The 19,025-nt window shown below is 37.5% G+C and overlaps 1 protein-coding gene across 9 annotated transcripts in view; it reads right to left on the bottom strand.

Annotated features, from left to right (window-relative positions):
• Positions 1–19,025, bottom strand: part of CCSER1 (coiled-coil serine rich protein 1) — a 724,562-nt gene that overhangs the window by 320,402 nt on the left and 385,135 nt on the right. For all 9 annotated transcript variants that reach the window (XM_074589579.1, XM_074589576.1, XM_074589574.1 and 6 more), the window contains one exon: positions 3,475–3,558. In XM_074589579.1, coding sequence (XP_074445680.1) covers positions 3,475–3,558 — 84 coding nt within the window. The remainder of the gene's footprint in view (positions 1–3,474; positions 3,559–19,025) is intronic.

Here is a 19,025-nt window from a genome sequence, read left to right on the forward strand (position 1 = left end):
TGAACCCAAATTTTAAGTTCCTGCTCAGGTTCACCATTTCCAGAGAACTTTAGAGCAGTTTTGGATGCCTGACATCTTGGAAGCCAAACTCTCCTCCAATTCCTGAAACAGGTATTTTTCAGGAGACAGTGAGAGAATAGAAGAATTAATTCCACTTGTCTGTCTACGTATACTTATTCCTCCAAATGCGGCAGACACACCTCTGGCTACCAAGGGAGTCAATCCAAAATTATCACTTGAAAGAGAACAAACCAAAAAAATTGGCAAGGAACTACTTTTCTAAGTTCTTCTTTGTTTGCTCAGAGATAGGTGAGGCCTCCTTGCATTTTATGTTTTGTACCTGGGTCTTGTAGCTGAACATCTGAACATCTATTTTCATTCCTCAAAGATCTACCCCTTTCTCCCTTCAAGAGCAAGATAGCAATTACAAGCAAGAACAGCTGCAGGTGTTCTGAAGCCCCATCAGCTTACAGCAAGTCAGCTCACACTCCATTGACATTTTCCACCCTCAGCTCTGTTGAAGGTCTTCTTCATAATGCACTCAAATGTAATAGAAATACTTTTTAAAAAGTATTTGAAAAGTAAAAAAAAAAGAAAAAAAATCAAAGGGAAAGGGGAAGACTACTAGAAAACTCCAGAAAAACTAGAGAAAAGAAAGGAACAAAAAAAAAAAAAAAGCACGTAAATAACTGTTGGCTTTGCAGAACATTAAAGCAGGCTTTGCATCAATTTTTGGCCACATATATAATGGACGAAAACATTTTTATTAGCATTTTCTAGCCATCATTTCAAATTTACATCATTTTTAATAGCTCTAAAAAGAGAGCTTACTTTCCCTGAATAGTCCACTGCTTGCAGCTCCTTAAAACACCCCAGGCAACGAGGAGCAAACCGCACGACGCTCCCATGGGGAAGGCAGAGAAACACAGAAAGGAGATTGCAAGGACAGCCCCACACCTGGAATGGTTTCCTTAACCTGCAGGGACGGTGGGCAAAGCTGCAGCAGCGGCTTCCCCCGAGGGCCTGGGGCCCTGCAAAAAGTCCCAGAGCAAACCAGAGCGGGAACCCTAGCCGTATCTTTTGATGGGCCTCAATATTGAGTAGCACCGTGGTGGCAGGGCCCGGGGCACCTCCATGAAAAAGACACTAGATGTGCAGTACAAGAGGTGGCGGCCAGAGGGACCGGAGCCCTGCTGCTCTTCAGAGGACTTCAAGTTGCATCCTAAGCCTCACACAGGCTTGTTACAGGCATCAGGGAAACAACAGGGGCTCACTGTAAATATACTGAGGCTTTTTAGATGCTTAAGATCAAAACCATGGTTGAAAAGAGCTGTTCCATAGCTGCCTAACTTCAGAGAAGACTAAGCTGAGTGGCTGCTTCCCTTGTTGCATTGCTAGACTTTAGTTTAGTGATCTCATGGATGCTAACAAAGCAATGCAGTCACTTTCTTTACAGAAGATTGTCAAAACGTTCCATTCTGGCACAAGTTCTAAGTATGTTTTTAGTGAGCTCTTTTACTAGACTGTCACTTAAAGCCTAGCTGTTCTAGAAACCCTGGCAGCTCTTACAACACCACACCCTTAAACAAACAAAATCCCCAACTTTTTACAGCTAAAGAGTACTATAGAAGAATACGCAGTAGAGAATAAAAAATACACAGATGGCCAAAGCTAGTATATTGACTCCATGTTTACACACCTCATGCACAGAAATCCTTTTTCCAACCTTGCGGGCACCTGCTGCCCGCCCCCCTCCCCCCCCCCCTTTTTTTTTGGTGTAGGTTTAATAACTTTGAGTTCAGTTTTTGGCATGTTCATCTCCCAGTCTGGCTTTATTTAGTTCAATAGGAGAAAACGAGATATATTGAGACCTTTAAAAACTCAATTTCAAATGACTAAATATGGTCTCAAGAATTCTACCTGTAATCTCTTTCACAAGTCTTAAGAGTACCAAAACTGAAGTCAGTTAATCATGAATTAAATCCATGATACTTACTTTCAGCCATTTGGAAATCCTTATTTCATGACCCTAGGAAGATGTACTTTTCTGTCTATTACGAGGTACAAGAACTAAATTCCCTGTGGGACTTTTTTCTGCAACTGACATATATACAGATGAACTTTGACAACAGTTAACAGCAAATGAGCTACAGCTCACTGTATCAATACAGGATAATTTTACACTGACAAAATTGTCGACCAGTTAAATAGCATATGTTCTGAACTAGACTGATCTAAAATTAATGCTCCAGGCCTGTGCAGAAGCTTGATGTTCCCTGTGTTCCATTTTGTCATTTAATTTTAGATAATAATTACATAATACATCATTTCTTAATGTAGCCAAATATGAAACAAAGAATATTGATGACCTGTATTTATTTTGCAGATGTTAATATAGCAAAGGAATCTTTCATCCTTGAGCACCATTACATTTTTCCCATGCAACTCGAAACTTATCTTTTTGTGTAAAAGCATACTGGTGGTTTTGGTTAGTATATAAAAGATGCAGTAATGGATGGAGCTGAATTTATTCTGCCCAAGTTCTGAGCTAGCCACCAAGAAAGAGACGGAAAGACACAAAAAAGCCCTGAGCTACATGAGAAAATTAAGAACTAATTCAGGAAACAACCCCACCTCACAAAGGCTGCTTATACAAAATCATAGGTGCCCGCACACCTGCAGCTTCCATGGAAGCAGCGTGTGTGTTGAATGTCTTCCGGAATGTGGTGACTCTACAGGCTGTCTCTGCGGAGTCTTTAGGTTCTCTGAGAGAGAGGAGGTGGGAAAATCTCTCTCCTTTAATTAAGAATACTGAAGACATACGTGCTTTAATCATGTTCCATCAGAAATTAAATTTTAAAGTTATGTTAGTTTTAATAGCAAAGTAAAATGCATTTTCATGTGTTTATGTTTTTTAATTTCGGTATCACATATTTTACCTCACTCAATCACTTGTGAGTATTCTGCCTATCCCTAAAATGGTAGTACTCAAACGTCAGTAGCTCATATGCTAAGGAAAGGTTCGGCAAGTGTAAGAATGTTTATTATTTTATTTAAAGACATCTACTATCAAGAAAAAAGTATTTCATTTTCTACTGAACAATCTTGTAGATGTGAAATGGGAGAAGTGTTCATAATTCGTGAGGACACGTGCATGGCCCTTGCAGATTTCTGGCATATGCGTACAGTGCTGTGCTACTTCTCTGCCTTTCTGACACTGCAAGACAACTGTCAACACAATCCTTTAAAAGAAACTTCTATTAGCAGTGCATCTAGATGGTAGCCACTTCAGAAGCTCACAAATCCCTAGAAATGTACAGTCAGTGTTATCCGTGTTTATCTGAATGATTAACATAGCCTTAGGCTAGCTATTCTGTAGTGTGAGTGAAATTGTATTTCTTTAGTTTCTGGTCTCGATGAGTGACATTATCAGCTAAATGAACTTAAAAAAAAAAAATTGCTTTTCCTGCTTACCAGCTCCTCACGAAGTTGGGCTATGAGCTCATCTCTCTCCTTCAGCTGCAGCTTCAGCACCGAGCATTCATCTTTTATTCCATCCTACAAAAACATCAAAAGAGATGTTATAATACGCTTAATACTTTTACTTTGCTCTTGATAAGGAAAGGTTGTTTCCCATAGCGTGAGATAATTACATTCAAGTAATGAAACTCAATTCCTTTTTCATGTGCGGTATTTTCAATAACATATTCTAAGTTGCTGCATAAACAAATTAATGCATCCAAAGACATTATGTAGAAATGTGAATAGCTCCCTGCACAGAAGTCCATTTCATCGTTTTCTGACTTTTTTCAGCATTTTTACTGAAGATCCTATTATGTCATTCCTCTTCAGTTAAGGAACGGCTATGAAATGTCATAATTTTATACTTACAAAACAACATTAGAGAAACATCAATTTAGAAGTGTTATTGTGGAGCTCTTGATCTTGGAGGAGATGAAAAAGAAAGCAGAACAGACATTCACAGGAAAAGTAAAGTACCCTTCCCATGCATACATCTTTTGTCCCACATCAGCCAAAGTAGCAGCAATTCTAGTACTAACAGGGTGAAGGAAAGAAAATAGTTGCCATTTAGCGATATAACCATTGACTATAACTCAATTTGACTTGCATGAAAATGAACCTAATAGCTGAGACTGTAGCCAAACCCAGGTCCATGAGGCAGTCTGCAAGTTGTCCCCAGGCAATTTTGTGAGTTTGTGTAAGTCTAAACGCCACATTTGCAGATGAAATGTCAATCACATTTTTGTCTTGTTCTGATAAACATCCAAGAGGAGAAGTGAAATGACTGAATTGTTGTAGAATAAACACCCAGCAAAGTAACGAGCCAACTGGCTGGTCATACAGCTGTAAACGAAGCACTGTACCTTTACGTACTTCTAGTACAGAGATACTTTTACAATGTTTGAGAAATTTACTGGTTTGGAGTATCACTATTTTCCAAAAAAAACCCAAGTCATACAACAAGAAAACTTTTGGGAATATAGAGATATTTGGATAACACTTTTGTCCTTAGTTTAAAAATAAGAAAATTGGACCTCTAGCTAAGAGATAACAGAAGTACCGAAGTGCAGAATTTGTTTAGACCAGGAAGAGCTCAGGGGTTCAAAAGGGTAAAACCAGGGTCATAAACTTGAATTCTGTCAGCACTAATGTGTTTGCAACTCCAAATGAACAGACAAATACGAGACGGAAAAGGAAAGAGTGTGAAGTCCATTTTACTCAGTTTAACGTTCAGTTATAATAATTACCTTTCAAATTAATTATATGGCTCATCATCTGCTCTAATAGAATTGGAAGAAGAAACAAGATACTCACAAATAAACCCCCGAATATTTACAACTGCAATAAAAAGAGATACCCAGTTTCTGGCAGACAGATAATGAACCTGCTTACACACTACTTCAGTACTACGTAAAGATCTCCTGAAATATTCAAATTTAGAAAAAAGCTAGAATTTGCTCTATCTCCTTTATGGAAAAACTCATGGGAATTTTTCTTTGCTACACGGTGTAGCAGCATTTCACTTTTACTAGCTACTAATAGATTGCTGTTTAGGAATGTTAGCTGAAAATAAAATACTAATACATCCCAGAATACAGCCCTCAGCACACAATACGCTATTAATACATATTTAATATTTTAGTTAGCAAAAATATCTGCTTATAAAAAATATAAAGTATCAAGAGCTTTACTAATATTTTAATCAAAGCGAAGTCTTTATTTTTAAAAGTGGTTTTAAAAGTGATGCAGCATTAACTATTGTACCTCAGTTACATTATTCTGAGTTCTTTTTGTCAGCATGGTTTCACATTGTTGCTATTTCCTGATTTTCCCCTTTTTTAACTTAAAAAAAAGGTTAGTGGAAAACACAGTGGAAGAAGGAAAGCACCGAGGTCCCATAACCAAGACTATGATGAAAATAGCTTTTAGAAAGCATGCAGAAGCAAATACAGCAATAAGGCATGTACTAGTGTATAATAAATAGAACATGAAAGATTACTGAGATGAGCTTTGGCACTAGATACTCTCTAAGATGCAATGTAGGCCTCCCTTGGACTAGTGAGAGCTTAAGAAAGGTTTTGCCTCACAGAGCTTCCAAAGACTTAAAAATCACAGTGCATCTCTCCCAACATAAAGCAGTCATGCACCCAGCTGGATCTTCCTCATCTACGCAAGCGACCAACCTCTCTTGCACTGCACAGTTCTCCAGGCACTTAACTTCTACATACCATGCAACAATTTTCTCATACAATACAGACCGTAACTGTCATTACAGTTTGGGGAAAAATATCTAGGGCTAAGGTAATTTTCCCTTTGGCTTGCCACATATCAGTGAAACTCTGATTAACACTTGCCAGTGGGACATCATTCTTGTAAATCAATACTTTACATTATCAGCTCCTATTCAGACCTTTGCAGCGCAGTAAAAGCGCATCCTGCAATTTCTGGGGGACACACTGTGCTGGGATACTTCAGAATATGAGGGCTGGAGCGTATCCTTCATGCATTTGCCAGCTTTAGAGAAAAGAATATCTATTGCTCCCACCTCTTGCTAAATAATTTTCAGTATTAAGATAAACGAGCAGTTAGGTAAACTTAACTGCAGAATACAGGCACTACAATCATTGCCACCAAACAGAAGACGTCACCTGTACCCAAGCATCTCAGTAAGGACTGACTTTTGACAGGATCTTTCCTGTAACTTGCTGTGCAGGCACATCAATTTGTATGCAGGAGTTACCCAGATATATCTAGTAAAAGGGAAATGCTAGTGATTCTCAAAATGTTTATGTTATTGTTTAGTAAAAAAAGTAATAATAAACATAGTCTTTATTCCACCCACTCTACACCACACCGGGTTTGCAAGCAGCAGAGAGCTCTTTCTTGTTGAATACAGTGTAGAATTAGGATTTTATAATCCCTTTTTGCTGCATGGCATCTGCACAGCCATCATCTGTTCTGCAAATGCAAGACAAAAGGGAAAGGACAAATGTGCTTGGTGCTTCTTCTCTTTCTATTATATTTTGAGGGCATTTCTGCTACAACACCAACCGAGAACATGAATAAAAGAAAGAAAATACCATACAGAAATAAAAGACAAAAGAGTAGTCAACTGCAGAAAGGCTTGGGTGGTTTCAATATCCCATACATCTGTCTGAATGTAGTACTAACAGAATAAAAAAATTATAGAACCAACTATCTGTTGCCAGAACAGTGAATATAGTTCTTCCACAGTACCTGTAGACAATCCAGGAGAGTCCTGGAGTGCCTCAAGGATAACTTCTTAAACCAGGTAATAGACAGCCCTACCAGAGGCGATGCAATACTGGACCAGATGGTCACTCATGCAAGTGAGATAAATGGTGACCTCAGGACTGGAGGCAGCCCGGGCTGCAGCGATCGTGCACTGGTGGAGTTTGCAGTCCTGAGGGATACGGGTCAGGGAAAGAGTAAAGTCAGGACCCTGAATTTTAGGAAAGCAAACTTCCAGCTCTTCAAGGAGTTAGTCAATAGAACCCCCTGGGAAACTGCCCTCAGGGACAAAGGAGCAGAACCAAGGCTGGCAGATCTTTAAGGACACTTTCCATAAAGTGCAAGAGCTCTTGATCCCCAGGTGTAAGAAATCAGGAAAGGAAGACAAGAGACTTCCATGTCTGAGTCAAGGCCTGCTGGTCAAACTAAAGGGCAAGAAGGAAATGCCCAGGCAGTGGAAGCAGGGATAAGTATCTGGGAAGAGTATAGGGACGCTGCCGGGTTTTGTAGGGATGGGGTCAGGAAGGCCAAGGCACAGCTGGAGCTGAGCTTGGCAAGGGACACAAAGAATAATAATAAAGGCTTCTACAGGTCTGTCAGCCAGAAAAGGAGCTGTGTGCAAAGCGTCCATCATATTTTCCTCACTTATATTCTTTGATACTGTAAAAAAGTCCAGGATTTAGCTCTATATCCGCTATGGATCTGCTGTTATTATTGTACATGTTTATGGTCGAATGTTCTTCAAATTATCATCTTTGTACTTCTTCAAATTATCACCCTTTTACTTACTTTCAGTTGTTGTCCATGACAGTGATTGCTATATCTTAGTGCTAGTATTTTCCTATTTTTGTTTAATTCTGTCCATCTGGGGAAATGCTAAACATAATAGCAAATCTGTTTCTCATCAGTTCAGGTCACAAGATGACAAATTGTACTGCGTGTGTGAAGACAGCTGCAGCAGGTTATACATAAGGGCCAAAACCCATAATCATTTCCATTTTGAAAAATCACTTTATACCTCTTCATCCTTCGGAACAAATAGGCATATTGTGCTTACTGTAATCAAAGCACTATAAACAGAACTAACCAAGTATTATGGAAGATAAATTTACTGCAATTTTATTTTGATACTAAACAGAATATGCTGCCAAAATAGTACCATAAAATGAGAATATTATAAAACTCATTTGATAAATGTGTTGAATTTCTGATGCTAAGCAGATTGTTTACCAACTTAGGGTAATGCAAAAATCAGCAGTTACTTAGGGTGCAGTTTCTTTAAAAATATCATCCTGGAACAAACCAAACTAAGAAATTTAAAACTGAGTAACAGGTTCAGAAAGCTACACAAATGCCATAATAATTGAAGCTTCCTTTAAGTTATGCAGCAGTTTCATACAGCAAAATTAATAAAATTCTGGATAACTATCTAGAACTTTCAGAGAAAAGACAGGTTATTTTAACACGTACAGGGTTTTTATGCCAGCAGTGTAGGAGTCTAGACTACGTACAGGGTTACGGATGTCTTTCACGGTTCAATTTATACCACCTGGCATCTGAAAAGCACCATGTACTTTTGTGGATCTTACTGGAAATTTGAAGAGAAGCACCATTATGTATCTCCAAACTGAGAGCCCCACTTATGTTAACATACGTCATGCTGACACACACACTTTTATTAAAAGAAGAAGCACGTACATATTTGAGATTGTTCATGTGAGTAGGCTTCTGGATATTACAGGCTGTGTTTTCAGAATATTTTTTTTCAGATCATTAATAGTTTTATTGGTTGTTATTATTATTATTGTTGTTTTAACGAAAGTCTCAATGATCTTAACATGAGGCAGAGAACCTGAGACTGCATTATTTATTTCAGGTGCCAAAATGAAGTCACTGGTCCATCTTTGAGAGATGGTCCCCTGATGTATTTACACCATGATCCTATATGTACAGGATATGACTTTCCAGTGTTTTATTTTCCCTTTCTGTGTTCACTCTACCACTACGTATTGTATCAATTTATATCTGTCATATCAATTCCTTTCAATCACACCAAGAGAGAAATGAATTGGCCGGCTGCAATTCTTCACATGTGCAAAGCACATTGATTTTGCTGCTTTGGCTCACGTGTTGTCTTGGTGCTGTGCCAGTCCAGTTAGTCTTGGCTGGAGTCCTGACAACGCTCCCAACGAGCGGCCTCTGACTGCAGGCAATGGCCACGCTTAACTCGCCTGCTCCTCATCTCATGCTGCTGAGCCAGCTGTTGCTCAACCCCAGCACAAGGGTGAGGGCAAGCCCACGCTTCAGAAATTCCTCTTAAAGCCTAATATGGCAACACAAAGCGATCTCCCAAGCCTACCTCAACTCAACAGAAACAGTCTCACTACAGGGTATCTTTCCAGTAGGAGCAAAACAAATCAATAAAAGCCTGAATCAGCTTTGGAAGCTATGGTCATAGCAGAAACAGAGAGCATTACATACACCTTCCAGTGCAACTACAGAATTCAAATGACATAACTAAAGGAAGAGCTCTATATTTCATTTTTTGATCAAGAAATCAAATTGAGTTTGGGGAGCACAGGATCTGACCTTATAATGATAAATAAGGGTGATTAAGCTCCATAAAACATTATGCAATTCTATACCATGTTCTATCTAAGTTCAATTACATAGAACATATATCGGGAAATATTTTACTGGAGCAATTCAGGGCAGCTACATCCGTTTGAATACTAGAATTCAATTGATATTTTAGTATGAAGGTAATACTCAAAAAGACTATGTAGGCTATGCTACTTTAACCTCAGACATTTATGAATGCAGAGCTAAATACACAACATTTTCTTCATGGCGATCCAGTTGTCAGTTAACTGTGAAATACAGATTGAGTAAATTAATGGGGTTTTTTTTTGCTTCAGCTGAATTTTGCTCTCTTCAGCAGCAATAATAAAAAAACGTGGAGTTTAAAGGAGTGCAGCTTGATTAATAAACCGCAAAACATAAAACTGAATGATCATTTCACGTGATGCCCAAGATGTATCTGACCTGCAGAAATTGTGAACAGCAGCCAGGAGTGTAAATGTGTAGCAAACATATAAATGTATTTTTTCCTGATATAACCACTCCATTTACTCTCTCCTTATGGCTCTTCCTGAGCCTGAATTCATATACGCAGTACTACACCTCATTTGGTGATATCTCTAAATAAATTATACAGTCATGAAAAGAAAACAGAGCAACCAAGCAAAACAAAAACCCTAACCGAGCCCAACCTTCCTTTTGTTTCAAACATGCTGCTGAACAATGTCATTGTTCCCATCCTATGAAAAGACAGGAGTACTTCCTATTCATCTTCTCTGCATCTCCAATAGTTTAACATGTCTGCATGCTTACTGCACAACTCTTCTCATCCCTGTTTGAAGCTTGGGAATTGTTGTCTATATAACCTCCTTTCTTACAGAAATCACCCTGTATCCCTGAGCAAAACCTGTGATTTGCCTTTTCAAGTTGCACTCTATCATTCATTCAAACTGGGTAATCAGGATTCCATATAGCACTCAAGCAGCAGCTTAGTCATCCATTCACACAACTGCACTACGGTATTTTGGTTTGCATTCGTTTTTAAGTACTTATTCAAAATAATTGAGTGCCCAGATTTCTAGAAAAAAACTCATGTCTTTATGTTTTCTGTAGAAGGGGGAAAATATTTCATCACAAACCCTTCCATAAAACTAAAATCATAGCCACAAACTTCAGAATAAACAGACTTTGGGAACAATGACCCTGTATCGAATTCATCAAACAGCCCTGCGAGAACTATTAAGAATAACTACTCGATGGTACTTTTTGTGATTTTGATAAGTACAAAGCTGGTATTTTCAGGGAACTATCCATGATGTCTGAAAGATCTCCTTTCTCATTTAGAAAGATAGGTTTGCTCTTCCCCGTGTGTAATCCTTTGTGTCTGCTGACACTGAATCTCAGCTGCCTTTCATCTTTAAATCGTTTGCTGTGATGAGATCTTTCTGCAACGTTTCATACTCCATTTTAATCCTGATTATTCTGGACCCTTCTGAAAGTATAACTCTTTCCTTAATAAATGACTACTTACTCACATCTTTTGCACTCTACACCTAATCTACCATTAATCCAAGAGAAGACTTCCCCACTCATCCTCTTATTTTTTAAAAGCCTTTGATGAAGGGCCTTGTTGAAAGCTTTTTGGAAATTGAGTTAACTACACAAAACAGATCATCCTTATTCACATGCTGATGACTCTTCCAGCAGACTTCCGAGGTATGATTAAAATCTCAGAAACTCAAGTCTGCTCTTCCCCACTTATATTAATTCATGGGCCAACCAAATCTGTTTTCCAGAACAGTTTCTACTATTTTACCTGGTAACAAAGTCAGATTAAAAGAACTTAAAAAAAAAACCAAATCCAAACAAACAAAAAACCCCAAAACTCACATCCTGGCATCTTGTTTCTATCTGTCATTTGGCTAAGAAGATTTAAGCAACAAATAATGGGCAAGAGTTAGTAGTTCAATAATTTCTGATATCAGTTTCTTTAGCATATTTGAATGAGTAGCTGATATGAGAGATTTCTTATTCTACATTATTCCACTTTACCTTCAGTAATCTTCAACTGACATTTAAAAACTCATGCCTCAGACTAGTTGCTCCATTGCTGGTGTATCTATTTATATGGAAACAAACACAGATCATTTATTTACCTTGTTTTTTCTTTTTAAACAATAAACTTATTTGCTAGAAGTGGTTCCCTACACATCAATTCTCTCCGCATTGTAAATTCTCTGGAAGACCTCATGCCACTTATTAATTGGAAGAAAACCTTTTATAATCAGGGCAGAGATTTTGTTGTTTGTTTCAGTATTTGGCCTTGCTTATTTTATTTTTACATTATATTGTAAACATGGAGTTCAGCAATTTAATACTGTCCTATTAACTCACATTATCATCAGGGAAAAATATCCTTTTCATATCTAATTTTTTTGCCCTAGTACCAAATCAGCAAAGCCAAAACCCGTTCACACTCTTAGATACAAGCAACCTTAATCACATAGTACATATAGACTGATTCACATCAAAAAATATCCATAGAAATCTATAACCTCGTGCAGACATAATTTCACTCACAATTGAAATGCAGCCACTTTTTCGTTGGTATGTTGCTGTTTCTTTCTGCCAAGCAGCATGACAAAACCATTTAGGCGAAGAAGTAAAGTATCTGCCAACTCCCGCATTTTTGTAAAAGTTTCATCACCACCAAGCCAGTAAATGCATTTCTTCATATTCAGAGAATAATGCCCTACACAAAAACCTAATCTCTCTAAATGGAAGGAAACTGAGCCCAAACCAGATGTTGGCTCCTGTGGGAGGAGAGATCAATAGCAAAGTTCCTTCTGGCTCCAACAAAGCACAGGCCACCTACTTGAAGTCTCCTGAGTCCACTGTATAGTCTTCTACTATCAGCTTGAAAACGTGACAGCATTTCCATTATCTTATGCTGAATTCAACATTTATGCTTTAAAATAGCCTTTCTCCTGCTTCTTGGAATCACAAAAAAATTTTAGACAGAAGGCAAGGAGAGCCTTAAAAACATAGTAACTTCAGCTTTTACAGATGTGAGAAAAAGCGTGACAAAAACCTCTTGTGGACAACAACCAAAAGACAAAATACATTGTCACATTTTCCAGTTACTATTTTTAAACCAAGTCAAGATTTCCTTTAGGATCCAAATAAAAGTAATTTTAGATTGACCAGGATGATTCAAGGAGGAAACCAATGAATAAATTCTTAGATCTTCGAAACACATAGGGATTGACAGTAGTTTTATTAAATGCTCTCAAGAGAATAAGAAAGGGGAAGCAATCCAGCGAGCTCTGCTGGAGGTTATAATAATGAAAATAACGTGTAATTCCAGGAAAGTTTCTAGGATCAAAAATACAAATGTTTGCATGCATAGATAATGCATGCAAATAACAAAAGCTGACAGAGTTAACAACGATATACAAGTTACCATTAAATACCAATTTTGCAGGTCTGGAGTAGAAGTGAGAAGAACGTGAAAGCTCATGGTGGCAGGATAGATGGTTCTCTGCCAGAAAATAATTAAATAAGGACAAATACTACAAATTATTCCATTTATACAAGCAAGGTGTCTTTGTGAGAAAGAATTTAGAAAATTTTCAAACATCACATGTTTTATCTTTGTATACAGAGTGGGAAATTCAAACATACAAGAGAGAGCTAAGCATTCCATGTTCAAGCTAGGTGGTCACAGAACAATAGTAATTAAAAAAAAAAAAATCTAAAAAGACATAACTAGACTATACATTCAGTGCAACTCCCTCACGAACTACATACCCAATTATTTTCTGTCCTTAAATGAAAACACATTTTTTATTTGAGAGTAAACCTTTGTTCAACCAATGTGACATTTTGCTAGTAGTTTTTATGCAGCTATATCAATCTTTAAATACCACCAACTTTGCATACATTTAGAAAATCTAATTTCTGGACTAACATTACAATCATTGAAAAAGACAAGACATCTTTATCTTGATGAGTTTTTAAGCAAAGATAAAATGAAAAAAAGGCTTTGTCAGATAACTGAGACAAACAAAACTCAGCTATCAGAAGATAGTTATGGTGCCATAGGACAATTGCAAAGATACTACAAAATTTAAGTCTCTTAAGGCAATATAGCACCAACTATAAATATCTACCTAACGTGGCCAGTACAGAGAACAGTACAGTTTAATTAGTACAACACTTGTTGGCATAATCAACGTGCCAATACACAACTGCTCTTCCTGATTCTGAGCTACCATGTACAGAGATACATATCTGCACTAAGCCAAGTAGAAATCAAATTCTATGCATAAAACAAAATAATATAGAAATAGAAAAGACTGGCTTCTGTTTGGGTTGTTTTTTTATACTTAGATCCTTCTACATTGCACATTTTAAATTGGAATATGTCAATATACAAGTCCTGCAGTAGAAGCCTGAACTATACCATTCCTTCTCCTAAAAATGAACCAAGAATGTATTTAGAAGCACTACAAATTTGGCAGTCTCTATAAAATTTTCCTCTTTAAAAGGAAAAAAAAACAAAACAAACCAACAAAAAGATCCAATGGTAAAAAACAATGGCCACGAAGCAAAGACACCTTTTGTTTGTTTCTTTGTAACTGAATGGCAGGTTACCACTTTTTCTTTAAGACTGAAGCCAACTGGGGATTTCATAACAACATACCTTCTCCCTTTGAAGTGTTTATTTCATTAGAAAAAGCCCTCGACCTGTTTGAATAAAAATTCATCAGTTTTGAAGAACCTTACAGGAGCAAAATGTTTTCATCCCGTTGAGCTAGAAGAATAGCATTACCCTGCAGCGCTGCCTACCCATTGGCTCAGTAGCTGAGGTTACCCCTGGGGAGGTGGATACAGGCGCCTGTGCTTCCTCACACTCGCAACAGGGACTTGAACTTGGGTCCCCTACATTTACTGCAGCTGCCCTGGTCACTGCCTTATTGAGATTTTAGAGCAGCCTGTGCTTTTTCTCTCTACAGAAAAATGAAACAAAGTCTCAGTAGTTTGCATAAAAACGAATTCCTGTTTCAAGTATCATCCAAGTTTCTTTGTTACAAATGAGAAAAGAGCATGGAGTCTGTGGTGGTGAAGACACTGGGAAATTTACCGTTGAGTACGGCTGTTGCTTCTGCTTTGGAACAGCATATTTACTTTAACTTCTTCGTATACTCTGTGAACATACATTTTGCGTAACTTTTTATGAATCTTAAAATACTTGATATGAATTGAGGTAAACTAAAGATTAATTTGCCTGGTAATAAAATTGTAATTATGCCTGTGGGATTTGAATTAAAAGCATACAAACGCTAATAAGAACTAGCTAACTCCAGTGGGTAGCTGTGATTAGCTGTTACTAGGCTTGATCTTTTACAGATGGGGAAAGTTGCAGGGTTACAATCTAAGAAAAATAGGTGGTTCTTCTGTATGGATATTCATATGAATCATCTTTTTCCTCTCATAAATCTTACCATCTAATTCTTTCATATTTGTCATTATGGAATTGGGAAGCCTAACCTTGCAACCTCTTCTTGCTCATTTTGAACAAACAAAGAAAAATGCCAAGAAGCTCAGCCAAAACCAAGCTCGATGTTATCTTCTTCAGGCAGTTTCCCAGAGATCCAGTTACTAAAACATTATTTGTAAGTCATATTTTAAGTGAATTGTGTGTGCCACAGAGGCATTAATTATGTTGTCACTTGCAGTGCGATATTACACCTCGTTAAATTCCTCTGCCACCATTACAGGGTCTTAGCTATATACCCCTTCCATTCTGATTATTAAAAAGCATATTCCACTTCGAGCAGACCTCTGCTGTCTCCTGTTTTTTTGTCAAAAAAAAAAAAAAGGAAAACAGATGCATTTCAGTGCCCATTTTTTCCTGGGCAAGAGTTCTATCCTGACATACCCCCAGAGAAGCTCAGCCAATAGATGTGGTGAGCGAGACCGGATAGATTAATGAGCTCATTATAATTCATTAAAGAGTGATGTGGGGATGACTGCCCACTTTAATTAGTTTTATTACTGGAGGAAATTGTTTCATATGCCAAGCTCATCACCAAGCATGCCTGGAAAACATTAGAGTGGTAATCAGACTTGATACGAGAACCTTTCATTAGCCTGTAAGGCTAAAGGCACTTATAATGACAAGGAAAGTAGTAAAAAGATGGACATGAGAGCGGCTAGCATAAAATAATTTATCGTGTCTAATAATTCAATCAGTAATAAACAGCACAACGGTGATTTCAAGTCAAAAATTTGGTGGAACAGCCGTGTTGCTATGACACACCATGTACTCTTTCTGTAATCATGACATTAGCTGACAGTAATAGATTTAGAAGGTTTAATAGGTCAGGTTTGCTCAGATAATAAATCCTAATGCAAATTAACTATGACTCAAATATTCTAATGAAAATGTTAATTGGTAAGTGGAATTTCTTCGGAAATAAGTGGGCCTCTTTTCCCAGTCATCCCCCAGGTTAACAAACACATTTCCATGCATTCTTGACAATTCTAAGTTGCAGGTAAACACCAGGTAAAAATGCTTTGCAGATAACAGGTAAAAAACCTCAGGTAAAATAATAGTAGATTTGGATGGAGAGAAATGGAAAATTAGTTTGAGAGTTCTGTTCAGTCTGCAAAAGTCACACTGAAGAAAAGATTAAGTTCTAGAATCCGCTTTTTAAAGATTTAATGGACTAGAACATATTCCCTTTCAAGGTCTCTTCATCATTACGCAAATGGTTTAGGGTCTAATCTCTGTAACCTCAATAATTTATTACAATCAATACTACCTTATCGTCATTTTAATTACACTCTCTCACTCTAAGCAACAGTAAATCTTCCTAAGCCCTACATTCCTGATTGGTTGTATTTTGAATATATTGTTTAGTATTATCAGGGTCTATAACTTACCAAGAGCTAGGTATTTGTTTTAATGCAAATATTAAGGGAATACCTATAAATGCTCCTGTTCTATCAACGAACAGAAGAAAGTGATTGAACTGTAGTCTAAGTTGGTCATTGATAAGATCATGGATGATCAAATTTCTCAATAGTATGTAATAATGAAGCATGGCAAATTATGGCTGAGCCTATCTTTAGTGATAGGAATTCCTTCCATTTTAAGACAATTTTCAGGTGGTTTTAGAGTAGCATAATGCAAGATTTTTTCTTCCCCCCTCTGCCCCCTGCATTATATGAGGTAATTAAACAATGTAAAGTAAAACTGCCTCTAAAGTCATCTCAGCTCTCAAACGTAGCATTACATTTTCATGCCTTGTGTTGTTCAGCCACTCCGAACAGCCACTACCTCAAAGCCGTTCTTTCTCCTCCAATTTTCACAAACAAATCACTGGTTAGTCTTGATGTTTCTAGTTCTAAAGAAAATTAGTTTTCTAGTTGTACAGAACAGAGCAAATGTCCACTCTTATTTTGCTTCTTGTAAGTAAATAAGCCTCACTAGCCTCTCACTCCTTTGCATGAGCTTTGCAACATAGAATCATAGAATTGGCTAGGTTGGAAGGGATCATCTAGTCCAACCATCAGCCTAACTCTACCATATCTCTTAGCAAGCAGCCCCACTGGTTTTCAGTTGAGTGTGATACTGCTGAGACTGACAGGGCAGCAGCATCTGGCCATCAGATATTTTCACATTCCTATTGTAAATATGGTACATGTAAGTATCACAAACAGAGGGTTAAGAAAAAGAACTAAAGATAGCCAACACACAGATTTCTGTTATGTCTTTTGTACAGTTCTGTGTGCTGTTACCTTAAAGGCAGTCCTTGCTATCGCACTGCGGCTCATAGTACTAATAAAATAAGCCTTACAAAAGTCTTCTGACATAGGTTGTTGCTATGATCTTACAGAAGAGGAAGCTGAACAAAAAGGACAATGAAAAATCTCTGACTAAAACTCCAAGTTTTTTATTTTCCATTTGTTGCCATGATCATAATTCAGTTCTCTCTTTTGCTTGTTAATGCTCTTATACCCCTTAATTGTCCTTATCCTTGCATTACACCTGGGTCAGGCATAATTAACGGCAGACAGTCACAAGCCACACTGGTTCTGAGGCCAGGACTTTACACTCCCAAAAGATTTCCAGTTACTTGAGAATGGGCAGGGTGAACCAACACTACCGAAACAGAAAATATTTACCGATAGGATTCCTGGATCTACTTTCAATCATTGTAACAGATGGATGGATTTTTGTGGGGGTTATTTTAGAAGTGATTAATACTGATTTCCCAATCAGTTAATATTTGCATATTTTGCCCTCTTGTACATAATCTTTCTGAGGCTTAACAGTATCCTTAGCAACTGAATTGGAATTTCTAGTGCAACATGTGAACTGGGAATCATTATATATTTTTATAGTCCAATGTAAGGAGAAACATTTTCTGCAGTTTAAACTGTGAAGCAGTGAAAAGAGAAACAAAAGAAACCCACCACACCATACCACCCCCCTTTCACATGTAGGTGGGAGGATCTGAGCAGATTTCAGCATAGTCATTTGACAATTGTACACAGTGGATTTATGGGAGCTACAGAAAACAGAGAGTAATTTCAGCAATCCCAGATAAAACAAATTCATCTGTTCAAGTAAAATCATCATTGTTTATGTATACAGGATAAAGTTAGCTGTAGCTTAAATAACCGATGCAGGCTGATGATTCTGCCCATTTTGAAGACTACCAAATTACTGTCATCTCACCTTGTTCTCACTGGTATCACATACTTATTATTTTGCAGTTTTCTGAGAGCTGTGGAGTGGAACTGGGTTTAAGAATCAAATATCAAGCAAGGCAGTAACATAAAAGAGACATTGCAGAACAGTTCTGTCTTGCTACTTTGAGTCAATTCTCTCTGAACTTGGAGTACAATTGCCCTTGATAACACAAAATTAATGTAAAGGCTGTTTTTTTGTCTCTTTGTTTGAAAAGCCACTCAACATACTAAAAAGTTGTGTTTGCCCTGGAGTAAGACCTATTTGGTTTGATTTCATAGTTTTGTCTAGCAAGGGGATTATCTTGCCTTTTAACTCAAATAAACCTCTTTTATGGGGGGAGGAAAAATCCAAAGAAGATTCTGGAGTTTGGGATTATTTCTTTTTTAAAGTGAGAAGAGGTAGGGGAATACTGTATGCCAGTGAAGACATTTCTTGTTTCCTTCTGCACTGTAGTTCAAATAATCTGATAAATTTCATTCTCTTTACTACATATGCTTTATTTATTTTTGTGGCATAATAACATCTTAACATAATTTTAAACCAGTTCCCTGAGATACTACAAGGCTGATTTGCATACCTCCCATTTGCTTTTAAGGCTACACAATAGAACCCATTTGCACAGCTAATGCTTAAAATTCTTACCACAAAACTGTTTGTAAAACACTGTCATACACAATAAAGACACAGTAGGAAAATAATTTGTTTACTTGTGAAGAGAACACTTGGAAAATCCCTATTGACCTGGTCACTGAATCTGTAAATGATGCTAATGTTGTTCCCTGTTGTCACTGAATATTCAATTTATATCAGTCTGGCTGTGGAAAGAATACAGTCACACTTCTACCACTCACTGTCAGGTTTGCTGAAGTACTTGCCCGCATACACAAGAATCTTAGTTTTGTTT

The sequence above is a fragment of the Larus michahellis genome, chromosome 5 (assembly GCF_964199755.1).
Source record: "Larus michahellis chromosome 5, bLarMic1.1, whole genome shotgun sequence".
Lineage (NCBI taxonomy): Eukaryota > Metazoa > Chordata > Aves > Charadriiformes > Laridae > Larus > Larus michahellis.